Source organism: Oryx dammah, unplaced genomic scaffold, assembly GCF_014754425.2.
Source record: "Oryx dammah isolate SB20612 unplaced genomic scaffold, SCBI_Odam_1.1 HiC_scaffold_18, whole genome shotgun sequence".
NCBI lineage: Eukaryota > Metazoa > Chordata > Mammalia > Artiodactyla > Bovidae > Oryx > Oryx dammah.
In genome coordinates, this window is record NW_024070202.1 from 63,835,235 (window position 1) to 63,860,125 (window position 24,891).

Here is a 24,891-nt window from a genome sequence, read left to right on the forward strand (position 1 = left end):
ATTTCATAATTAAATCTAATCAATTTTCCTTTTAAATTCAAATTAAAATAGTTCTGCAAGATAGATATCATTATCCCCTTTCTGCAGATTAAAAAAAAACAAACTGAGGTTTCATCTAATCACCAAAGCAGCTTGCCCATGGTTACACTGAGTGAGTGTTAGTGAAAGTGAAAGTCACTCAGTCGTATCCGACTGTTCACAACCCTATGGACTATACAGTCCGTGGAATTCTCTAGGCCAGAATATTGGAATGGGTAGCCTTTCCCTTCTCCAGGGAATCTTCTGCACCCAGGGATCAAACCCAGGTCTCCCGCATTGCAGATGGGATTCTTTACCAGCTGAGCAACAAGGGAAGCCCTTGAGTGTCAGAGCCAAAATTCAAATTCAGGCCACACTCCAAAGCCAATAAATATACTTTCTGGTGACTCAACAGATAGCTCAGTAGAGAAACACCATTTAAAAATTCTCCCAAAATACAGTAATTAACTACAACTGCAGGTCCATTTAGTTAAGAAAATTGCTTGAAAATCTGTAATTACTATGGCTCAACGGCCATTCATTGAATGTCCATGACTGATGTTTAGAGAGGAAATATAAGCAAAACAACACACTGATTTCAGGAAAATACCTGTTATATTCAGATAAGAAATACAGCCATGAAATAAATCTACTAATAAAAAAATTAATAAAAAAAAACCCTCACACCATGATAGACTTTCAGCCAAAAGAAAACACTTACCCATAAATTCAAAGGTGAACTGATCACCAGTTAGTATTAAAGGTGGTTGCACATAGATTGATAATTTGATCTTCTGCAATGCTACTCGATTCTTCAGTGTGACCTGAGAAAATAGAAATTGCTATTAACAGAAAATTACATGCTTTCCAAACTGATAGAATACTACAACTACTTAAAAAATAACAAATAATTACAGAAATACCATCTAAGAAAAAAATGAGCTATCACAAAACATAATGTGTAACATAAGTAGTAGATTAAAAAGTTCTACCCAGTTAGAAACTGGGCAAAGGAATCGAACAGACTTTTTCTCCAAGAAGATATACAAATAGCCAACAAGCATATGAAAGAATGCTCAAAATCGCTGTATGAAATACAAAGTAAAACCACACTGGAATACTACTGTACATCCACTAAAATGCTATAATCAAAAAGGTAAAAACAGGTGTTACCAAGAATGTGGAGAAACAAGAACCTGCATAAATTGCTGATGGAAATGTAAAATGGTATAGTTAATCAAGAGAAAAGTTCTGACAGTTTCTTTTAAAATTAAACATAAATTTATCATTTAACCTCATAATTCCTTATGAAGAGAAATAAAACAAATGTCCACCCAAACTCTTGTACACATGTATTAGCAGTATTATTCACAATAACCAAAATTAGAAACAACCCAAGCGTCCATAAACTGATGAAGTGACAAACAAAATATGGACTATCCATGCAATGAAATATTATTCAGTAATAAAACTAATGAAGTACTGATACATGCTACAACATGGGTACATTACATTATTAATACATTAAATGAAAGAAGTCACAAAAAGACCACATATTATTTGGTGCAATTTATATGAAATATCCAGAGTGGGCAAATCTAGAGAGACAGAAAATAGATTAGCAGCTGCTTGGGGATGGTAGTAGGATTGAAGGTAGGGGTGTGGAGAGAAAAGAAAGCGAAAGCTAAGGAATACAGGGTTTTTACTGGGCGGGGCGGGGTGGGGCGGACAAAAATGTTCAAAAGTGTGGTGATCATTCTGCACATGTGTGTATGCTAAGTCACTTCAGTCATGTATGACTTGTTGTGACCCTATAATTGCATAGTATGTGAATTATAACTGAATAAAAGTATTAAAAATGTTCTATCAATAGCAGACCCAAAAAATCTTCCCTCATATCTGGTGACTAAAATATTATATGTGTTAATTCTTCTTTACAGATATGGCATCATGAATTATTCATTTTATCTAGTATCAGTATATCACCTTTTTCAGAAGTTAATTGCTCTCTAAAGATTTCCTTACTAGGTAGGTATTTACTAGTTTAAATACATATGTAGTTTAAAGACTATATTTTCTTCTATGGCTTAACAGCAAAAACAGCTGACATAACTACTCTAGAAAACATCAAAGAATGGCAATATTGACTAACTGACTACATTTCTAAGCTGGCTGTATTTCTAAACTGGTGCTCTTGGTTGATGATGCTAAGAAAACCCTCCCATTCCAATTAGAATTAATAGCTAAGAATTCTGGGGTCATAGACTACCTCAGAAATAGAGTGAGTGTGGGTTGAGAAGGCCAGGACTTCTCTCACTCCCCCTTAAGAGAAACATTAGCAGAATTCATCAGGCCCAAAGATCTTTGCTGGGCCACAGTGCTAAGGGAATCAAAGAAAAAGCTTAAAGATCTGGCTTCCACTGGGAACATTCTCTCTTTGGATTTTGTCTCCTAAACATCCCAGCCTCTTTAAATCATCTCCGTTAGATAAGTTTATCCACATGGTAAGCCAGATATATTACAGTCACTAGCCCAGTAGTGTTGCTAGACCAATTAAGTCACAATCTCAGGGGGCAGACCTGGGTATTGGTATTTTTCTTAATAGTTCCCCAGGTAAGACCTATGTACAACCCGAATCGAAAAGCTCTCTTCTACATGGCTTTTTTGCCTTGGAGCAATTCAGTCTTGCCTCTATAGTATACAAGACAGATTCATTTCACTACTAATTAGCACAATGCAAGGGCATGGCTTCCCTGGTGGCTCAGTGATAAAGATCTGCCTACCAATCCAGGCGACCTGGGTTCGATCACTAGGTTGGAAGGATCCCCTGGAGAAGAAAATGGCAACCCACTCCAGTATTCTTGCCTGGGAAATCCCATGGACAGAGGATCCTGGCGGGCTACAGTCCAGGGGGTCACAAAACAGCTGGACATGATTTAGTGACTGAGCACAAGCAAGGGCATACTTAATTTTTAAGAAAAGACATTTTTAATTTTCTCTTAGGTAAAAGGCATGTGTCAACTATACCTTAATTATATATTTATATATACACACACATATATACAAATTACAGAAAGAAAAATAATATACAAGTATAACTGGCCTACAAACACTATCCATATACAATTAGATTCAGTAAATGTATTAATTTTAACTGATGTGTGTATTCTGTACCATTTAAAAATAAACATAAAATTTTTGACTTGCAAAGTAAAAATTTTAAAGGACAATAATTGATGAAAATAAATACAACAAACACAGCAAATGAACAATGAACCCTCAGATTTTCACTTTAAGAGCCCTGGGTATGGGGGAAATCTGCATAACAGTACACAGTAATAGCATAGATCACAAGTCCCTTGAAAGTCTATGATCCAACAGATTAGGTTAGTACCTCTAATTCCCATGAAGTTATGAAATGGTCAAAGAGACGGGAAAATGTGACTGAGAAAGGAGAGTTCGGTCCACACATTTTGCCCATTTCTGGTCAGTCCCCGAAGGAGACGTTGGGTGCCTCTTGGCATTGGCAGGTCGCTATAAACCCCCGACAGGTTTCTGCCATAAGCTGTATGAGGTCACCCCGGAACTGCAGAGCACAGCTCCACACTTGGTTCACACGGGGCATGTCATTCATTCACACAAGCACACCGTAGAGTTAGTAGAGCAGAAAATGTGTTTACTAGGAGAACAAATTTATTCTAAAATTCATAATACCTTTTTAGTAAAACCCTAATGGTAATTACAGGAAGAACTATGCAAGTACTACAGACAACATTCTTTCTAATGGCTATTTCTTAAATAAATAGAATATAATTTAAATATTTTATTAATAATAATCCTTCCCTGGTGGCTCAGACAGTAAATAATCTGACTGCAATGCAGGAGACGCAGGTACCATCTCTGTGTCAGGAAGATCCCTTGGAGAAGGGAATGGCTACCCACTCCAGTATTCTTGCCTAGAGAACTCCATGGACAGAGGAGCCTGGAAGGCTACAGTCAATGGTGTCGCAAAAAGGCTACAGTCTAAGGTATCATGACTGAGCAATTAACACCTACATACTGGACTGTCAGTTCAGTTGAGTGACTCAGTCATGTTTGACTCTCTGCGACCCCATGGACTGCAGCACGCCAGGCCCCCCTGTCTATCACCAACTCCTAGAGTTTACTCAAACTCTTGTCCATTGAATTGATGATGCCATCCAACCATCTCATCCTCTGTCATCCCCTTCTCCCACCTTCAATCTTTCCCAGCATCAGGGTCTTTTCAAATGAGTCATTTCTTCGCATCTGGTGGCCAAAGTATTGGGGTTTCTTTCAGCTTCATCATCAGTCCTTCCAGTGAATATTCAGGACTGATTTCCTTTAAGATGGACTTTAAGTTGGTTGTATTTCTTTGCAGTACAAGGGACTCTCAAGAGTCTTCTCCAACACCACAGTTCAAAAGCATCAGTTCTTTGGTACTCAGCTTTCCTTATGGTCCAACTCTAACACCCATACATGACTACTGGAAAAACCATAGCTTTGACTAGACAGACTTTGATTTGACAGACCTTTGTTGGCAAAGTAATGTCTCTGCTTTTTAATAAACTGTCTAGGTTGGTCATAGCTTTTCTTCCAAAAAGCAAATTTTTTTAATTTCATGGCTGCAATCACCAACTGCAGTGACTTTGGAGCCCCAAAAATAAAGTCTGACACTGTTTCCACTGTTTCTCCATCTGTTTGCCATGAACTGATGGGATTGGATGCCATGATCTTAGTTTTCTGAATGTTGAGCTTTAAGCCAACTTTTTCACTCTCCTCTTTCACTTTCAAGAGGCTCTTTAGCTCTTCTTCACTTTCTGCCATAAGGGTGGTGTCATCTGCATATCTGAAGTTATTGATATTTCTCCTGGCAATCTTGATTCCAGATTGTGCTTCATCCAGTCCAACATTTCTCATGATGTACTCTGCACCTAAGTTAAATAAGTAGGTGACAATATACAGCCTTGACGTACTCCTTTTCCTACTTGGAACCAGTCTGTTGTTGCATATCCAGTTCTAACTGTTGCTTCTTGACCTGCATACAGATTTCTCAGGAGGCAGGTCAGGTGGTCTGGTATTTCTATCTCTAAGAACTTTCCACTGTTTGTTGTGATCCCCTCAGTCAAAGGCTTTGGCATAGTCAATAAAGCAGAAATAGATGTTTTCCTGGAATTCTCTTGCTTTTCTAATGATATGACAGATGTTGGCAATTTGACCTCTGGTTCCTCTGCCTTTTCTAAATCCAGCTTGAACATCTGGAAATTCAGTTCATGTACCGTTGAAGCCTGGCTTGGAGAATCTTGAGCATTACTTTGCTAGAGTGTGAGATGAGTGCAATTGTGAAGTAGTTTCAGCGTTCTTTGGCATTGCCTTTCTTTGGGATTGGAATGAAAATTGACCTTTTCTAGTCCTGTGGCCACTGCTAAGTTTTGCAAATTTGCTGGCATATTGAGTGAAGCACTTTCAAAGCATCATCTTTTACGATTTGAAATAGCTCAACTGGAATTCCATCACCTCCACTAGCTTCATTCTTAGTGATGCTTCCTAAGGCCCACTTGACCTCGCATTCCAGGATGTCTGGCTCTAGATGAGCGATCACACCATCATGATTATCCGGGTCATGAAGATCTTTTTCTGTATACTTCGTCTGTGTATTCTTGCCACCTCTTCTTAGTATATTCTGCTTCTGTTAGGTCCATACCATTTCTGTCCTTTATTGAGCCCATCTTTGCATGAATATTCCCTTGGTATCTCTAATTATCTTGAAGAGAGCCCTAGTCTTTCCCATTCTATTGCTTTCCTCTATTTCTTTGCAGTGATCACTGAAGAAGGCTTTCTTATCTCTCCTTGCTATTCTCTGGAACTTTGCATTCAATGGGTATATCTTTCCTTTTCTCCTTTGCCTTTCATTTCTCTTCTTTTCATACCTGTTTATTAGGCCTCCTCAGACAACCATTTTGCCATATTTGTCTGTACATATATTTTAAATAAAATTAATGATAATAACCATTAGCAGCTTTCTATATTCATGGAACCATCCTAATAAATTATTTGTGTGTATTATCTCATCTACCCATTACAACATTGTGAAACAGGTACTACCTATCACTATATCCCATTTTACATAAGAGAAAAATGTGGCTCAGAGAAGCTAGATAATTTGACCAAGACAACTCTGATTATACATGGAAGAACCATCATTTAACTTCTGTCTGTCAGTCCAGGGCCCATGCTCTTAATTAGCTGTGGTTAAGAATCAAAATAACTGCAAATGAAAAAGTTCCCCCATTTTACAGTTTAAAAATAGAGGTTCAGAGAAACTCAAAAACACATCTAAGATCATCAAGCCAATATATGCAAGTGAGCCAAAAAGAATGACCACGAAGGTCTCACGAGAGCTTAGCTTTAAAAATGAAAATGAAAAATCCTTAAAGTAGTAATAAGCCACTTTTAAAGAGGCAGACATTCTGACTCTGCTAGGCATAACAATGCATACTTAGACAACAATCATACAATTTTACATTTGTTACAAGTGTTTGCATTTAGTTTAGATGGAAGATGGATGGTGATAACTCTTATACATAGATTTATTGAATCCCAACAATGGACTAGGCACTTTCAAATATGAATCAAGATGATGTGTGACAAAAATAACCACAGTAACAAAGAAGAGTTGTGTTTGAGCCAAAATAAAAAAGTTAAAGACTTGGCTAGATCATAAACCTCACATTTTAAGAGAAAAATAATTATAGAATATTAAGGGGAAAATATGAAACATGAATATGAGCATTTTCCATGCTATTTTCCATTTCTAACAAAATGAAATATGATCCTTAGGAAATATAATACCAAATTTTTATCCTAGATATATAAACTTGACTCCAAAGGCCAGGTATTAACAACCACTCTGCCTTGGTTGCCTGGAACAGATGGTCACGCATCATGAACACATACTCAAGGTAGCCACATCTTCATTCACTTGGAACAGATGGAAAAATTTTCTCAATTAACAGGATTTATTATGACGGAAACTTGTATGGTTATATATTTTGGCTGCTGTTGTTATTAAAGGCTATAAGGAGAGATTTATAACAGAAATTTGTATAGGAACCGTCAGGCAGAAACAGGAAGTCACGGTGTCCGCTGTGAAAGTCAAGCTGATTGTGTGTAACTCTAGAGTATCACGTTCTTTCTTATTCTTTCATCATGGCAATAAGGAAGAGTGTGTAACTTCGTCATTCTCAAACACAGTTAAATTCCCATAAGGAAGGAGAAATTTCCAGTAGTGTCACACCATCATTTGAAGGTGGCTGTTATACAGGAAAGCCTAAGAACTGCATGGGAGGGAAAGGTGTATTTATTTACAGCAATTATCAGTAGTTGGGGGAAAAATTACCATGAGCAATGTTATCTGGTTTAGGTACAAGATTTGTTTTTGAAATTTACAACATGCTCCTGAATTATTATATGTATGTGTCAGAACAATATCAGTAGATAGATATATAAGGGGTTTCCCTACACAAAAGTCTACAGATCATTCCTGGAACACTGCAGTATTGTTGTTTTTTTTTATCTTAAATGTTTGATTTCTTGCCACTAAAGCTTTTCCAGACTCAGAAGTATTAATGAGATAGAGCCTTTGATTGGATAGGGGGAAGGGAGACTGGGAAAAGACCACCCTTGTTTCCAGTGGCAAGAATCCAAAAAAATTAGCTTAGGAAACAGTTATAAGATTGGGCTCCCTTCAGCTTCTACCAAAGATCCCCACACTTGGGCCACCCGCTGGGTCCAGTGTAAGCGAACACAATTGGTAAAGCCTGGTGCCCTGTCAAGCTCCTCCAAGGACAGCAACCCATAATCTAAGAAAATATAAAGTCCCGTCCAAGTTTTGACTTAGCGAATCGCCAAGATCTACAACTTTCCCTGGCTCCAACGTCTGGGCAGTGATAAATATTTTCAGCTTAATAATGTGCTGACTGATTACCACACTTTAATCTAAATGCCTTAAGAGGGCTCCACATTTGAGTCCTAGTTCTAAAATTCTACAATGGCAGGGCTAAAAATCTTAGCCAAAACCACATCGTTCACATTGTATTTTGGGGGCACTATCAATTTGTCACTACTCTACTCTGTGGCTTCTTCGTTTAGCATTTTCCTGCTATAAATACATCCATTTAAAGCTAATATTATGGCAGATAAATGGCTGGGAATTCTTTTTAAACACACACATAGAAGAAAGATATTATTAATATTCATATGATTCCCCAATATATGTATAGAATACTGAAGTGAGCTGCTCGGTCTACTATGAATGTGATGACACAATTCCTTGAGTATATTTAAATATTGTTTCTAAAAAATAACCCCAAATCATACTACACATTTAACTAAAGGTAGGACTAAGCCATAATGATTTTTTATTATATACATACCACTATAAATACTAGTTTTATATCTGTAGGAAATGATAAAGGTTATCTATTTACTTCCCAAAGCTAAGGAAAACTTACAAACGTCAACTGTTTGGGTTTTCCTTTTCTTTACTTTTTTAACCAAGAAATCTTTTTTTTAATTTAATAAATTTAATGTGTCATATTGTGCATATTTAAGGTGTACAGCACATTGTGTGCTGTGCTCTGCTAAGTCACTTCAGTCGTGTCCGACAATTTGCGACCCTATGGATCATAGATGTTACTCTGATACATTTATACACTGCCAATATGATTGCCAATCCAGTGAAATTTATCATATCACATAACTATAGCACAATATTATTATCTATATTCATTACCCTGTGCATCAGATATTTATAGTTTATTTACTACTCATTACAAGTGTACTCCTGTATTCCCTTCAAATCATCACTCTTAACCCTACCCAAACTCCTGATAAGCGACCCCATGGACTGCAGCCCACGGGATTACCCCAGCAAGAATACTAGAATGGGTTGCCATTTCTGCCTCCAGGGGATCTTCCATGGCCAGGGGTCGAACCCACATCTCATGCAGCTCCCGCATTGGCAGGCAGATTCTTTACCACTGAGCCACGTGGGAAGCCTCAAGCCCATTTTACCCTGTGTTTTCACAGGCTTAACTTTTTCAGAGTCCCACATATAAGTGATATCATATAGTACTTGTCTTTCTCTGTCCATCTTATCTTATTTGGCACAATGTGCTTAAGATCCACCCATGTTGTTGCAAATGGAAGGATATCCTCCCTTCTCATAGGTGAATACTATTCTAGGGCGTAAATGTACCATATCTTTTTTTTATCCATTCAACCACTGATGGGCATTTGGGTTGTTTCCATATCTTGACTATTTTGTGAATAAAACTGTCATAAGCATGAGGGTGTATATATCGCATGGGAAATACTGTTTTCATTTCCTTTGATTTATACCCAGAATTGGAGTTGCTAGATCATACAGAAGATTTTTTTTTAACTTTTTAAGAAGCCTCCAAATGATCTCAGTTATGGTTGGATTGATTTATATTCCCACCAACAATATTTAAGGGCTCCCTTCTCACCACATTCTCATCCTCCTGTTATCTCTTGTCTTCTTGATAAGATAGCCATTCTAAGTGGTGAAGTGACATCTCTTGTGATTTTGATGTGCATTTCCCTGATAATCAGTGATGCTAAGCATCTTTTCATGTGTCTGTTGGCCATTTTGATGTCCTCTTTGGAAAAATGTGTATTAGCTCTTCTGCCTACCAAGTGTTTCTTTTATATTTCCATATGCTACTTATAGGGTGCCAACAGTGACAGATGTGATGAAATGCATGATACCGCTTGCACATTAGAGCCTAGAACGATGGTACAATACCTTCACTGTGACTGAAGGGACAAGGTCAGCTCCCACTTCAACATCAGTAGCTTGCTGTAAACACAGAATTGAAAATTAAAGGGAGGAAAGACTTCTTTAAGTACTATACATCAGTAAATAAACACAGTGGGTTTGATATATACTTCCTACCACCAAAAAAAAAAAAAAAAGGCAAAAAGGATTTATCACTCTGATGACAGACTAAAAGAATCACTGTGGCTTTTTTGGATGGCTTCATTTGGAAAGTCATGAACTAATATTAAAAAACACACCCACCAAAAAAGGGAAGAAAAGTTCACATACTTTATTATCAAACTACTGCCAAAGTTCCTTAAAAATGGAAACTAATTCTATTAATTCATTTTTATATTATATAAAACAAGACCTCTATATATTTTCTATATAAACATTATGCCTTCTTTTTAGGTCCTTGTGTTTTTAACTTGTCAAAGGTATGCTTTATTCTAATAATAATATGTATCTAAGGCATGTAACTAATGATATAAAGACATCTAGAAAATAAAACAAAAGTAACAGTTTATTTTTTTACCAGTAAATATCATAAATTCTTTCACTTTTTGAGAATCAGCCTGGGTTACCTGATCCTCTCTCTTAAAGACTTCAGAACATAATACAGCAAATATTTCCTTAGAATTTCTAACTTATTTTTTAGAGCAGTAGATTGAGAGGAAAAAATATGGTCACTATATGACAGAATAAGATCAAAGGGTAACATATTTTCTAATAATACCCACATGGATTCCTAAGGGAACAATTATGATCATAAAGTCTCTGTCGAACCAGTGAATAAATCCATTGTACTCTAAATTAACCTACTTGGAATTATTTTACTGAGAAAAATTAAGCCTCTTCTAAGCAGTGGGGATTGGTATGATGTCATGGTCATCAGCATAATTAAGAGTAAGGATATTCATATCCTATATATGATTCCATAGGAAACTGTATATGAACTCTGATTCAACTTCTCAATCAAGAAGACAGGATAGCGATATTTGTCTCTTCTATAAAAGACAACAGTCTAGCACAAATTACATTATTTTTTGGATGTGTGCTTTCACAATAATGACTGAAAATAAAATATTAAGCCAGGCTTTTTGCTCTAGTATTACCTAAAATCCAGGAAATGTTTTACATTTAGCTGTCGGCAAATCTAGAAAAGAAACCAACATCTCCCGTTTCTTGCTCTTTTCCATCCATGCCTAAACACCTTGATATTTCAAGGACAAAAGTCCTTTGGAAACATGAAATTATAGCCAGAGAGAAATAGCTATATGAAGACAATATGGCACCAAAGCCACATAAATCATTGGACTGATGTTTTCCAATGAGATGAATATGATACTCTCAAGAATCCTTTCCTTTCTTAAGAAGGAAAAAAACTGTGAGATGGGGGAAATGGAGCTGGAAAGAGATACCTAGTTAGGAGGAAAAAGCACTTCAGGTTACCAGTAGGGTAATACATATTAAAATACAGTGCTATTACATAAAGCCTTTACTCACAAAGATCAAAAGTTGGTAAAGAACAGAAAGGGAATTCCTCATTTCAAATAGCCTATATCTAAGAGAAAAACCTAGAAAAAAATTACATAAGTTGCCCAAAGGAAAAAAAGAATCATTTCCAAGGCAAGAAAATATGTGTACATTTGTCAGCTAACTAAGCAGAAATGTTCCACTCAGACTACACCCTTCAGGTAGAGTGAGAAATGGTGTGCTGAATATCCAATGTTTAGAACAGTACCTCTACTATGTGACCCAACTGGGTGAATGTTTCTTTCATATACAGTCCTACTTTTTTTTTTTTTTTTTCAAGAATATCCAACTTACTATACTAAGGCAATGTTAATGCAATTTTTATCACAACTTGGGTTGGCTGTTTGTACTAAGATTATTCTTCAAAAAGCTATGGAATTACTTACTATATTGTGTTCTAATACCTAAATATCAAAGTCATTTCCTAAGCAAAGTTATATGACATAGATCTCATATACAGTAAAATGAGTGAATTTCATCACTTGCCTAAATTGATCAACTCTGGTACAGACATAGATAAACTAGCTAGATTTTGGCCTGACTTCAGGCAGTGAGAGAAAACCAACCGTAATCTAACAAGTGCTTAAAGAAGACTAAACAAAAAGATAAGGTAATGTAACCAAGGACAAGTCCCCCTTTCTGGTTTTTCAGCTTTATTATTCTTTGATGCTTTTGAACTGTGGTGTTGGAGAAGACTCTTGAGAGTCCCTTGGACTGCAAGGACATCTAACCAGTCCATCCTAAAGGTGATTAGTCCTGGGTGTTCATTGGAAGGACTGATGCTAAAGCTGAAACTCCAATACTCTGGCCACCTCATGCAAAGAGTTGACTCATTGGAAAAGACCCTGATGCTGGGAAGGATCGGGGGCAGAAGGAGAAGGGGACGATAGAGGATGAGATGGCTGGATGGCATCACCAACTCGATGGACATGAGTTTGAGTGAACTCCAGGAGTTGATGATGGACAGGGAGGCCTGGCGTGGTGTGATTCATGGGGTCGCAAAGAGTCGGACATGACTGAGTGACTGAACTGAACTGATTCATTTATAGGGCAAATATATACTGAACACCCATTATGTGACTGGCATTAAGGAAATGGCAGTCAATTTTCCTAGGTGGTGCAGTGATAAAGAATCTGCCTGCCAATGCAGGAGACACAAGAGACACTGGTTTGAACCCTGGTTAGGAAAGATCCCCTGGAGAAGGAAATGGCAACCCACTCCAGTATTCTTGCCTGGAAAATTCCATGGACAGAGGCACCTAGCAGGCTACAGTCCATAGAGTCACAAAGAGTCAGACGTGACTCAGCAACTGAGCACACACGAGACAACTGGAACGGTGATGGCTGTGGTAGGGTTGATGATCATGAATATTATTATAATGACTTGTTCAGTTCAGTTCAGTTCAGTCGCTCAGTCGTGTCCGACTCTTTGCGACCCCATGAATCACAGCACACCAGGCCTCCCTGTCCATCACCATCTCCTGGAGTTCACTCAGACTCACGTCCATCGAGTCCTTGATGCCATCCAGCCATCTCATCCTTGGGCGTCCCCTTCTCCTCCTGCCCCCAATCCCTCCCAGCATCAGAGTCTTTTCCAATGAGTCAACTCTTCTCATGAGGTATCCAAAGTACTGGAGTTTCAGCTTTAGCATCATTCCTTCCAAAGAAATCCCCAGGTTGATCTCCTTCAGAATGGACTGGTTGGATCTCCTTGCAGTCCAAGGGACTCTCAAGAGTCTTCTCCAATACCACAGTTCAAAAGCATCAATTCTTCGGCACTCAGCATTCTTCACAGTCCAACTCTCACATCCATACATGACCACAGGAAAAACCATAGCCTTGACTAGAAGGACCTTAGTCGGCAAAGTAATGTCTCTGCTTTTGAATATACTATCTAGGTTGGTCATAACTTTTCTTCCAAGGAGTAAGCGTCTTTTAATTTCATGGCTGCAGTCACCATCTGCAGTGATTTTGGAGCCCCCAAAAATAAAGTCTGACACTGTTTCTACTGTTTCCCCATCTATTTCCCATGAAATGATGGGACCAGATGCCATGATCTTCGTTTTCTGAATGTTGAGCTTTAAGCCAACTTTTTCACTCTCCTCTTTCACTTTCATCAAGAGGCTTTTTAGCTCCTCTTCACTTTCTGCCATAAGGGTGGTGTCATCTGCATATCTGAGCTTATTGATATTTCTCCCAGCAATCTTGATTCCAGCTTGTGTTTCTTCTAGGCCAGCGTTTCTCATGATGTACTCTGCATATAAGTTAAATAAGCAGAGTGACAATATACAACCTTGACATACTCCTTTTCCTATTTGGAACCAGTCTGTTGTTCCATGTCCAGTTCTAACTGCTGCTTCCTGACCTGCATACAGATTTCTAATTCAACAAAGTGGATTCTATTACTATTATCATTTTACAGATAAGAAAATTGAGACAAAATATTAAATATCTTGCTCTGGGTCACACAAATAGAAATGAGAGAAAAAATAATTCCTGGCCCAACCCTTTATTCTTAAATTACTCTCCCACCACAGCCACTATAATAAAGACTATATATTATCAAACTCTGAGTCATGCCTTTCATAAATATTATCTTATTGAACATTCAACAAAAATGTAGTGGGCTCACTATTATTCATCTGGAGTAGGATTATCTCAATACTCCAGTACTGAGAAAGTTTGAAAAAATAAAATAAAGTAGGGAAATTCAGAGTAATGGTGAGAACCTCTTTGACAAACTCCCTTCCCTTCCCCTTTTTTAAGATAGAAATCTGCCTAAGAAACTTGTTATCACACTGAGATGCTAGAAATGTTTTTTTCTAGAAAGTAGCAAGGCCTAAAACTTGTTATCTTCCCTGAAGTTTCTATCCAGAGGCCCAGATTTTAAATCAATACAATCTGATTCCAATATATCAGAGTCCACCACTATCACAAACCCTCTTAAAGTCTGCAAATATACCTACAGATACTGAATCAAAGTTAGGAGAAACCATGGCAGAGACTTTCAGGTCATCTTCTCTCTCAGTCAGGGGCCAAACATCTGTAATTTTAAGAGAAAAAAAAAGATATTTAATCATAAAGTAAAAATTGCTATATAAAGTTGTTTTAAGATTTATCTATACCTTATATCAAAAGACAATCCCATAAATGTATTCACATGTTGAAAACAAATGATGCAATACAGAATGAAAAGTTTTCCCCTCTATGTTACTGTAAAGCAAAACTGTCTTTTTTTCCCAAAGATATGAGCTAAGATGTGACCCACTGACTGACCTATGTTAGGAATTTCAATTCCCTCTCCTTAGCTACTGTTAGAAGCCCAAAAGAGTATAACCCATGAGAGTAAATTGGCTATAACTGCTGGGAGAAATATCAACAACCTCAGTTATGCAGATAATACTTCCCTAATGGCAGAACACGAAGAGGAACTAAAGAGCTTCTTGATGAAGGTGAAAGAGGAAGAGTGGAAAAACTGGCTTAAAACTCAACATTCAAAAAACTAAGATCGTGACATCTTAAGATCGTTTGCCATCACTTTGTGAGGAAATGGCAACCCACTCCAGTAGTCTTGCCTGGAGAATTCCATGGACAGAGGAGCCTGGCTGGCTAGTCTATGGGGTCACAAAGAGTCAGACACAACTAAGCAACTAACACGCACACACACACATACAGGGAAAATAGATGGGGAAACAAGGGAAGATTTTCTTTTCTTCGGCTCCAAAATCACTGTGGATCGTGACTACAGCCATGAAATTAAAAGACACTTGTTCCTTGGAAGAAAAGCTATGACAAACCTAGACAGCATATTAAAAAGCAGAGACATCACTTTGCCAACAAAGGTCCATAAACTCAAAGTTATGGTTTTTCCAATAGACATATATGGATGTGACAGTTGGACCATAAAGAAGGCTGAGTGCCAAAGAATTTATGTTTTTGAATTACGGTGCTGGAGAAGACTCTTGAGAGTCCCTTGGACAGAAAGGAGATCAAACCAGTCGCGACCCCATGGACTGCAGCCCACCAGGCTCCTCCGTCCATTGGATTTTCCAGGCAAGAGTACTGGAATGGCTTGCCTTTGCCTTCTCCGAATCCTAAAGGAAATCAACCCTGAATATTCATTGGAAGGACTGATATCAAAACTGAAGCTCCAATACTTTGGCCACCTGATACAAAGAGATGACTCATTGGAAAAGACCCTGATACTGGGAAAGATTGAAGGCAGGAGGAAAAGTGTGTGAATGAGATGGTTGGATGGCACCATCAACTCAATGAATATGAGTTTCAGCAAACTCTGCAAGATAGTGAAGGACGAGGAAGCCTGGCATGCTGCAGTCTGTGGGGTTGCAAAGAGTTGGACACAGTTTAGCAACTGAACAACAACAACAACAAATCAAAATGTAAAATTCACATACCCTGTAACTTAACAATTCTATTTTCAAACATTTACCCAATACTCATGTCCAAGGGGTTTCTCTGTTGCTGGTAATTATCAAAGACAAAACAGCCTAAATCTAAGTTATATTTCTATTAATAGGGAAATAGTTAACTAAGTTATGGTATTATCAATACCATGCAATGGTCCAAAACCCAAAACTGTTAAGAGTGCTATCCATCTTTATATACTGACAAGGAAAGAACTCCAAGATATGCTATTGATCTAAAAAAGTAAGATAGTACAGTGTCTCTAATACACACATATTTGTGTAAAAATAATTATACAAACAGAAAACTTTCTTACAGAATACACAAAACTATTAATAAAGATTACATTGAAACACTCTAGTAGAAGTAAGACCTGGGTTTTATGCTTTCAGTATTGATTGAATAGTTTTTACCATGTTCATTTTATTTTCAACTTAAAATTTCATAATTTCAAAAACATTTATAGTACATAATGAGATATTATAAACAAGTCGTAGAGACCCTAAATAAACAAGAAACATAAATAATATATATGCACATACATAAGTGTATATATACATACACAGGGCTTCCCTGGTGGCTCAGCTGGTAAAGAGTCCACCTGGAATGCAGGAGACCTGAGTTTGATCCCTGGGTTGGAAAGATCTTCTGGAGAAGGGAACGGCTGCCTACTCCAGTATTTTAGTATCCCAGGCTTGAAGAATTCCATGGACTGTGTAGTCCATGGGGTCGCAGCGTCAGAAACAACTGACTTTCACTTAATACATAATAATACATATATGTGTGCAGATTATTGGCTGCCCCCCCCCGCAACATTCATTCTTCCCTTCTCCTCCTTTGTGGTAGACCCCTAATTCTGCTGATTCACTTCCATCGAATTCCCCTAATTCACTTCCATCTTAACCACTGGATTGGTCAAATCTAAGCATGGTGATTTCATTCCCCTGACCTTTTGTTATTTCAGGCCTGAGCATGGAACCTAATCCTGGCAGATGTGAGGTGAGAACTGGTGGGAGTTGGGGTGCTGGTATGTGGTTCTGGGAAAGTTATTCCTCCCTAATAAATGGGGAGACTTGGGAGAAATATCTGTCTCCTTCCCTGGAAATCATATCTGTACATGTTGCTTGGAACTGCTGAAATAACCTTGTGACCTTGAGAGGGAACATCCCCCAAACCCTGAGGATGGCTGACTGAAAATATAGAAAGCATGTGGATGGTGCCACATGAATCTGCTGTCTCACAAAGAGAAGAACTGCCTACAACCACCACCAGACATTCTCACCAAAATGGCAATATTTGGAATAGGAATTTCCACAACGTAGAGCACAAAAGGTTGCTCATTGCCCACCCAGTAATGAATCTTTGGTTCTTCTTTACTAAAAGAAGAGTCCAATTTTATCCTAAGCTTGGAGCCTAATCCTGCACTCAACCCAAGTGTTCAAACAAAACGCTAAATTTCCCAGCCTCTTTTGCACCTTGGAGGGGCCAGTGAGATATGAGCAGAAGTTGTTCAGGGTGTGGCTGCCAGGAAAGATCCTTAAGTGGGCTGACTCAGCTGCAGATATGAGGCAGGAGTTCCAGAAGCCATCCTGAACCAACAGAAGACCCGAGTGAGAAGGACTCAAAAGTCCCTAATGACAGTGGAACTGCGAAACCAACCCTGGACTGCTCACTACTGGACTACCATGAGAAAGAAGTGAACCTCTGCCTGTTTAAGCCACCTTATTTGGGTATTCTGTTATAGACAGTCAGACATAAGTCTGAACAGCACAATTTCCAAAAAGGTTACCAAGCACGAATGTTTCTACCGCTCAATGGCAGAAGCAACTTAAGTTATCCTAGACATATTTCAAATGGGTGCAGACTTTCAGTTATATGCCTATATCTTACTGCTCTCTTTTCCTTCCTGAAGACATGCTGTGTGGGAGTCTATGTCAATACTGTACTCATTCCTTCATACTTATCCCAAAGAAAGAACATATCAACTATTTAAATAAATCATAAGGAAACTCTATTTTTGAAAGTGCCTACTAACAAATGTTGTTGACTACTGGTAACAGAAATGCAAGGCAGGATTCTAACTAATGAGTTGAATATGAAAAGCTTCAAAATCCATGAGCCATACAGAAATTATTACTATTGATATTATTTCATGCTTATAACATACATTCCTCATATAACTTACACACATAAAATCAGCTTCAAAAACACTTTTACTATGGTAGATAATATACACCATGTGTACAACAAAATGTATTCTTTAAATTGGCTTTATATTTTGCTGCAATTATTGCTTTGAAGAAATAAAAAAACAACTTTAAGTGCTGAACATAACCCACAAGACTGAAATGAACTTTTTTTTTTTGCAAGTTAAAGTCACTCTACTAAAATAGGTGGCATTTAAATGAATAATGAGGTCATCAAAAAGTTCGGAGTTTTCACTTCTGCTACAGTGAAATTATTTGGTGCTTTTATATAATTATAGGTATTTTAATGAACAAATACACCACAATTTTATAAGTGCAAAAAATAGTAAATTTTTTCCATATTCTAGAAATAAACTATGTTAAAAGTCTCTCCTTTTTTTAAAAAAGAGTCTTTGTTTCATTTTTATGAATAAAATCAAATGATGGTGGCAAAGAAGGGGCAGAGAACTTCAAATATTAACTTTGAGGTTATGTAAATAATAAACTTTGCACTCAAGTCCGTGGGTTCATCCCTAGCTTAATTAACAGTTATTTTAATATACAAAGAAGAATCAGAGTAATGACAAGTAAAATAGCCTATCCCTGGGTGAAAAGACTGGAGTACTCAAGGGCATCATTTTTGCCACCAAAAAGTAACTTAGCTATAAGGGATTTTTCTGAGAAATGTTTTACATAATCAAGTGTTAATCAAAATATCATTAGCACATTGTTTATAGAAATGCCACAATCTCAAGACACAAAACTTGGAGTGCAAAGTTACATTAAATTTAATGAACTCTGCAAATTTCATGTTTCATACACACATACACACGCACACACACACACACACACATATATATATGCTACTCTTCCCCAATTATATTTTTTTCCTAATTATATTTTTAAATGACAAAATGAGACTTATATTCCATTATTCCCAAAACACTAGTATCAAAAATGGGAAACATGTATACTGCAATATGACACACCCAATTTTAACTATTCTCTATTTGACCAGAGGGTGCAGACAACAAATGGGTTTTTAAATATTTGGAGATACTTAAAAGACCCAAGTTTCATTTGTTTACTTTCAAAACTAAGAGAAAGTGTAAAACCAAACCAAAACAATTTTATTTTAATATTCACATTTTGAAATATATTATCTAAATTCCTCTGAATCTCTCTTGGTAATATAGACTCAAAAATACATAACTCTAGGAAAGTGACTGGACCAGGATTAAGATTGGCTCTGTTGTTTTGGTTGGCTTTTGATGCTCTGCTTCTTTTATTATTCCTACTTGTTTTAACATTTCTTTTATGTGAAAATAGTCCATATTTTTTCTCATTAAAAAAATACTTTTACCTGACCCTGAGAAGAGAACTTAAAGTAATGCTTTTCACATGTCCAACTCAAACTGCAGGATTGGTGTTTTGTTTCTCCTTTTAATTTATAATAAAATTATACCCTTGTGAATCCCAAAGTAAGATAATATTGAGTTACACAAAACTCAGGAACTGAAAATATCATCAGCCTCTGAGTCACTAGAAATCAGCATACCACAAGCTACACTCCATTTGGATGGCTAATTAACTACAAACATAAATTATCTCACTGGGCTGCAAATGACTACATTTTTTAGTAATAAAGTGGTAACTCATGTACTGCTCTGGTTTCCTTTAAAAGAAGCAACTAAAATTTTTTCAGGGATATTAGAAGTTAATAAATGATCACTCTAAACTTTAATGTTCTTCTAAAGGCCAAAATCACTACCTGAAGAAATATATGTTCCTTTCTTAGAGTTTAAAGAAAAAAACCTAGATAGCACTGTCTGTGAAACACATTAACAAAAGTATGACCTTAAATAGGACATATCTTTCAGAAGCTATAATATACAAATTAAGCACAAAGACTAGTATGTTAAAGAGCAATGCTGTTTTTACAAAAATGACTTTAATTAAGCCTGGGGGAGAAAATCAACACGTACAAAATACTATACATATACAAAATAATATAAATTTTACAATGAATATTATAATAGAAAGCTGAAAATGAGATACCTTGTGATTTGTTAACATTTTTGATGACTTTCTGAAGTTCTTTCAACTCCATATCAAGTTCATCATAGTTTAGTTCTCTAGATTCAACTTTTGGAGCTTGGAACAAAGAAGGATCTGTCCCCAGGTATGAACACTGCAAACGACCATCATCACTCAGAGAGACTATCACTCCCTTTAAGTCACTTAAAAAAAAAAAAAGGAAGAGAAAAATGAGACATAATTAAAAATGTTTAATGGATTTAGACTTGACCGACTACACTTTCATTCAATTCAGCTTCAACATACCATTAAGAAAATGGAGGAGGCCGTGAAAAGAAATGTGGGCCCTTCTCTTTTCCTTTTGTTTCTCCCTACCCTTGGGACCTATGCTCCCCCTCCCTCCCAGGTCCACTCACATGGCTTCCTTCACGCGCACTCCTCCTCAAGGAGCTCTCTGGTCTGTTCTCTCTCCCTTCACTTTTAGATAGAAGTCTCCCTTTCTCTCACTTACTAGCTCGTTCCCCACCACTCTTATCATCCTGATTATCTCTTTTCCTCCCCACCCTTTCACCCTTTTTTGTCTCTCTTAAAGTCTCCCTTATCTCTGTTATTCTCTAGAAAACAGCCATAATATATAAATTATAGATAAGCATAAATGTTTAAAAATAAAAGTTGTATGTTTTCCTGAACTTACTATAGAAGTAGATGAAATGATACTATTTGCTTCCTCCCTATCCTGCTCAGAGGGAAAGAAACTCAATATTGTCATGAGTCATTTTGAACTGATATATAATGACTTTGTTTGTTGTGTTTTCTACTGGCCTTTGATTTTTACAAAAGTTTTCCAACCCTATTATAAAGGTTAAATATTAATCAAAAACAACAGAAAACTTGAGAGAGACAATAACTTGGAAAAAAAATGTGGTTATTCATCTGAAGGAAAGGAGTTAGGATATATATATAAGGGTCTAGGACTCATTCAGAACAAATAAGAATTTTTTAATTCTTTTGGTCATGAAAAAATGTAGCTCATTAATCTAAAAGTTCAGCTTGACTAAGAGTAAACACTATCATTGCTCAATCCATCCCATAAGGTGGCCACCAGCAACTTTATAATCTGCTTTAAACACAATATTCCTACCCAATCTTTCTCCAGGGTATATACATAATTCTGTACTATGACTTAATAATAATTAAAAAATAGATTGGTATCACTGATTCAACAGATTAAAAAACTAGCTAAAAACTAAAAGGATACTTAGGTTCTAGCTCTAACTCTGCCCAATGTAGCTGAGTCGACTTGGTGAAGTCTTCCTAAATGCCCTTATTTCTGAAATGAGGTGAAAGTAGGTGATCCTCAAAGGTCTTTAAGTCGAACAAACTTGTTCTGCCGATCTAGCTCAGAAAATAAATACTGCCAAATAAAATTATTTTCCTAAAATAAAATGTTTTCACCCCTACAGAACCTCTGGACCTGACCTTTTCTTTTCAGGCAACTGAAGCCACCTAGTGGCCATAGAAATCTCAACTTCCAGCTCAGACAAACTCATTTCAAGAGGGCAAACCTCCGTCCCTATTGAGTTAGTCTGTTCCCCATTCTACTCAGACCTACTAAAGTCTGGGAACACAATAAGTCCTAAGGAAACACTAGGAAACTAAAAGGCAGAGGTTCTCAGATAATGTGGTAATCATCAACTCTTTGAATCCAAAAGGATTATATCCATTTCATCTTCACCCTTTGAGTGGTCCATTATAAAGGAAAACTAACATGAGCCAATATAAGTATACCTTACTATCCAAATTTATTTGGTCTTTGAACTGGATAGCTTATTAGAGAATCAGTTACATCCCACTGTTTTAGATGGCAAAAGGCAATAATTTAAACCCAGGGATTTATCTAAAAATTTATCTGAACCTATTAAGTTTCTGAGTTCAGACAAAGTTTGATACTGGTATATACACATATTTTCTTCAGTGTCTCAAAAAAGAAAAAATTCTTTACTGATGTTTTGAGGTGTTCAAAAGGAAAAGAGAGGAGCCAGGATCTTTCCTTACTGAAAGAGCTTACCAAGGGTCTCCAGAATGCCTTCACACTAAATTATAAAACTTAAGCAATTTACAAAAAATTTTTTCTTATCATTGGCATTAGAGCCATTACATACAATTTGGATCAAATAACAAAAATTTAGAATAGCTGAATTCATTTAACATTGCATGTTTTATTCCACAGTAACACTAATACAAGCTCTAAAAACTTTAGAATAAAGGAGTCAAATTTCTGTCTATGATGGGACAGACAGTTTGACACAGGCCTATAGTACTACTTAACATATAAGTAATGTCATCATTCATTATCTTAAACACAAAGGAAAATTTTTAATATACATATATATCATTTCTAAAGTTAAGCCCAACTTAAGTATAAAGTCCAAATTAAATAGAAAAACAAGATTTTTTAAAAATCTTGATTTTTTTATGTAAGGTGTAAAAATGTAAAAAAATCAAGTTATTTTTAAAAATCTTTCTACTTAAAAAATACCTTTTTACACAATATTTATTGTCCATGTGACAATGTATAAAGTGTTGTGAGTGATAAAATTTTATGCTGGAAGATGTCATCAACTAGACCAAGTATTGTGTACCCGTTACTTACACATTTAAAGTAGAGTTAACACTGCCAAATTAAGTCTCAGGATTATTACTGGTCCTTGAAATACATCAGCTAAACCAAGGAACCAGAATAATGTATTTTACAAGGACTCAAGGTCAAAGATGTTATATTACTAGGATGTAATAATTTTGTGATTTTAGCAACGGAGCATGAAATTAAACAATAGAGCTAGCTCAGGAATCTGAAAGTAATTGTTTCATCATTCAGTAAACAGATCCTGGCCCTAACAATACATTCAAACAAAATTCCAGATGGATTTTAAAAGTTAAATTTAAAAATATGAAACTACAAAAATATTTATCTGCCCTTGAGATGGAAAGAACTTTGCTGTGAAAAAGCAATAGAGGAAACTACAAAGCAAAGGATCTCTAAATTAAACCACAAAAAAAATTTTTAACTTGTTATATGCTTTAAAAATAACATCATGGTAAAAAGAACAAAAGACAAACTGGGGAAAACCTTGGCAATCAACATAAAATATATGATTTAAGTTAAACTGTATGAAGTTGTGGATATTCACTGTTTTTGACCTATAAACATTTTATATATATTTCATCTAACATGTAAAGAACTCTTACAAATCAATGAAAATATGAGTATATCCACAAAGAAAAAGATCGAAGGGAATATACAATTCACTTGAATCAGCTACTTAAAGGTTGGGTAATCTATGGAATTAAAAACTTTCATCTAGTTCTTTTTCTGACAAGGCCAAGCTATAAAATTAGCAATCTGAAAGTATTTGAAATACTCAAAAAAATAAAAATGAACACTTTCTTTTGCCAATACAATAAAAACAAATGAAAAGAACATGCATTGAATCAAATGGTTTCTTGTCCAGCTGCACCTTATACAAAACAGAAATATTTCAAGCTCTCAAATCTTCAGTGTGGTTTTTATTATGAGATATAGATATCACAGAAATCTTAAAAACTTAACTACTACTTATTGTACTCAATTTTTACTCTGCCTCAATACAGAACACATGATTTAAAGGCAATTCCCTTATGCACAGCAGGCAGACTCAATGTAGGCAGTCCTTACTTAGCCCCAACAGGCTAGACTTGATAACTTGAACATATTTTGAGTTACTTTGTAATCATTTAAGATATGTTTATTAAGCATCTGCTAGTCAAGGCTATGGTTTTTCCAGTAGTCATGTATGGACGTGAGAGTTGGACTGTGAATAAGGCTGAGTGCCAAAGAATTGATGCGTTTGAACTGTGGTGTTGGAGAAGACTCTTGAGAGTCCCTTGGACTGCAAGAAGATCCAACCAGTCCATTCTGAAGGAGATCTGCCCTGGGATTGCTTTGGAAGGAATGATGCTGAAGCTGAAACTCCAGTACTTGGCCACCTCATGCAAAGAGTTGACTCATTGGAAAAGACTCTGATGCTGGGAGGGATTAGGGGCAGGAGGAGAAGGGGAAGACAGAGGATGAGACAGCTGGATGGCATCACTGACTCGATGAATGTGAGTCTGAGTGAACTCCGGGAGTTGGTGATGGACAGGGAGGCCTGGCGTGCTACGATTCATGGGGTCACAGAGTTGGACACAACTGAGCGACTGAACTGAACTGAACTGATACCAGAGTTACAAAGGCAAATAAGATATGGTGCTGACTCCATTAAAAAAAAAAAATTCTGGTCTAATTGCAAAGGAAAACCTATTTTAAAAAATAGCAATTGCAACAAAACATGTCAGATGCTATATGAAGAGTGCAGTATAATGACCATACATGGAACAGCAGAGCAGTCTTCACTGGGCAAAGGATGCAGAAGCTAGATCCTGACTTATAAGTAGATTCTCAGAGATTTAAAAAAAGAAAAAGAAAAAAGTGACCAGACTAAAGGCAGAGGACTCTGGCCTTGGTGAACTCTTTCTATCCTATGACTTTAAATACCCTTTTTGTGCCAGCTCCGTTTATATCTCCAAACAGACCTCTCACCCGGAGTGGAACTGTGTATATCCAGTGGCCTACTTGATATCTCCACTTGGAAGGCGAACAGACATCTAAAGCTGGACATGGCTACAGCTGAGCTCCCGATTTTGGCTGCTTCCCTCCAATTTAAATATGTTATTCCTTAAGCCTTTCATCTTTCCAAGAAAAGGAAATGTACTACAAAAGCAGTGCAACTGAGAAGCTCAAAGTGGTTA

The 24,891-nt window shown here is 36.7% G+C and overlaps 1 protein-coding gene across 1 annotated transcript in view; it reads right to left on the reverse strand.

Moving 5' to 3' along the window:
• The window catches only part of BBS9 (Bardet-Biedl syndrome 9), a 469,218-nt gene that overhangs the window by 254,137 nt on the left and 190,190 nt on the right, over positions 1-24,891 (reverse strand). The window contains exons 10-13 of the mRNA XM_040259660.1: positions 20,086-20,267; positions 14,383-14,459; positions 9,866-9,919; positions 740-842 (exon numbers count right to left, since the gene is read on the reverse strand). Of these exons, the coding sequence (XP_040115594.1) occupies positions 740-842; positions 9,866-9,919; positions 14,383-14,459; positions 20,086-20,267 (416 nt within the window). The remainder of the gene's footprint in view (positions 1-739; positions 843-9,865; positions 9,920-14,382; positions 14,460-20,085; positions 20,268-24,891) is intronic.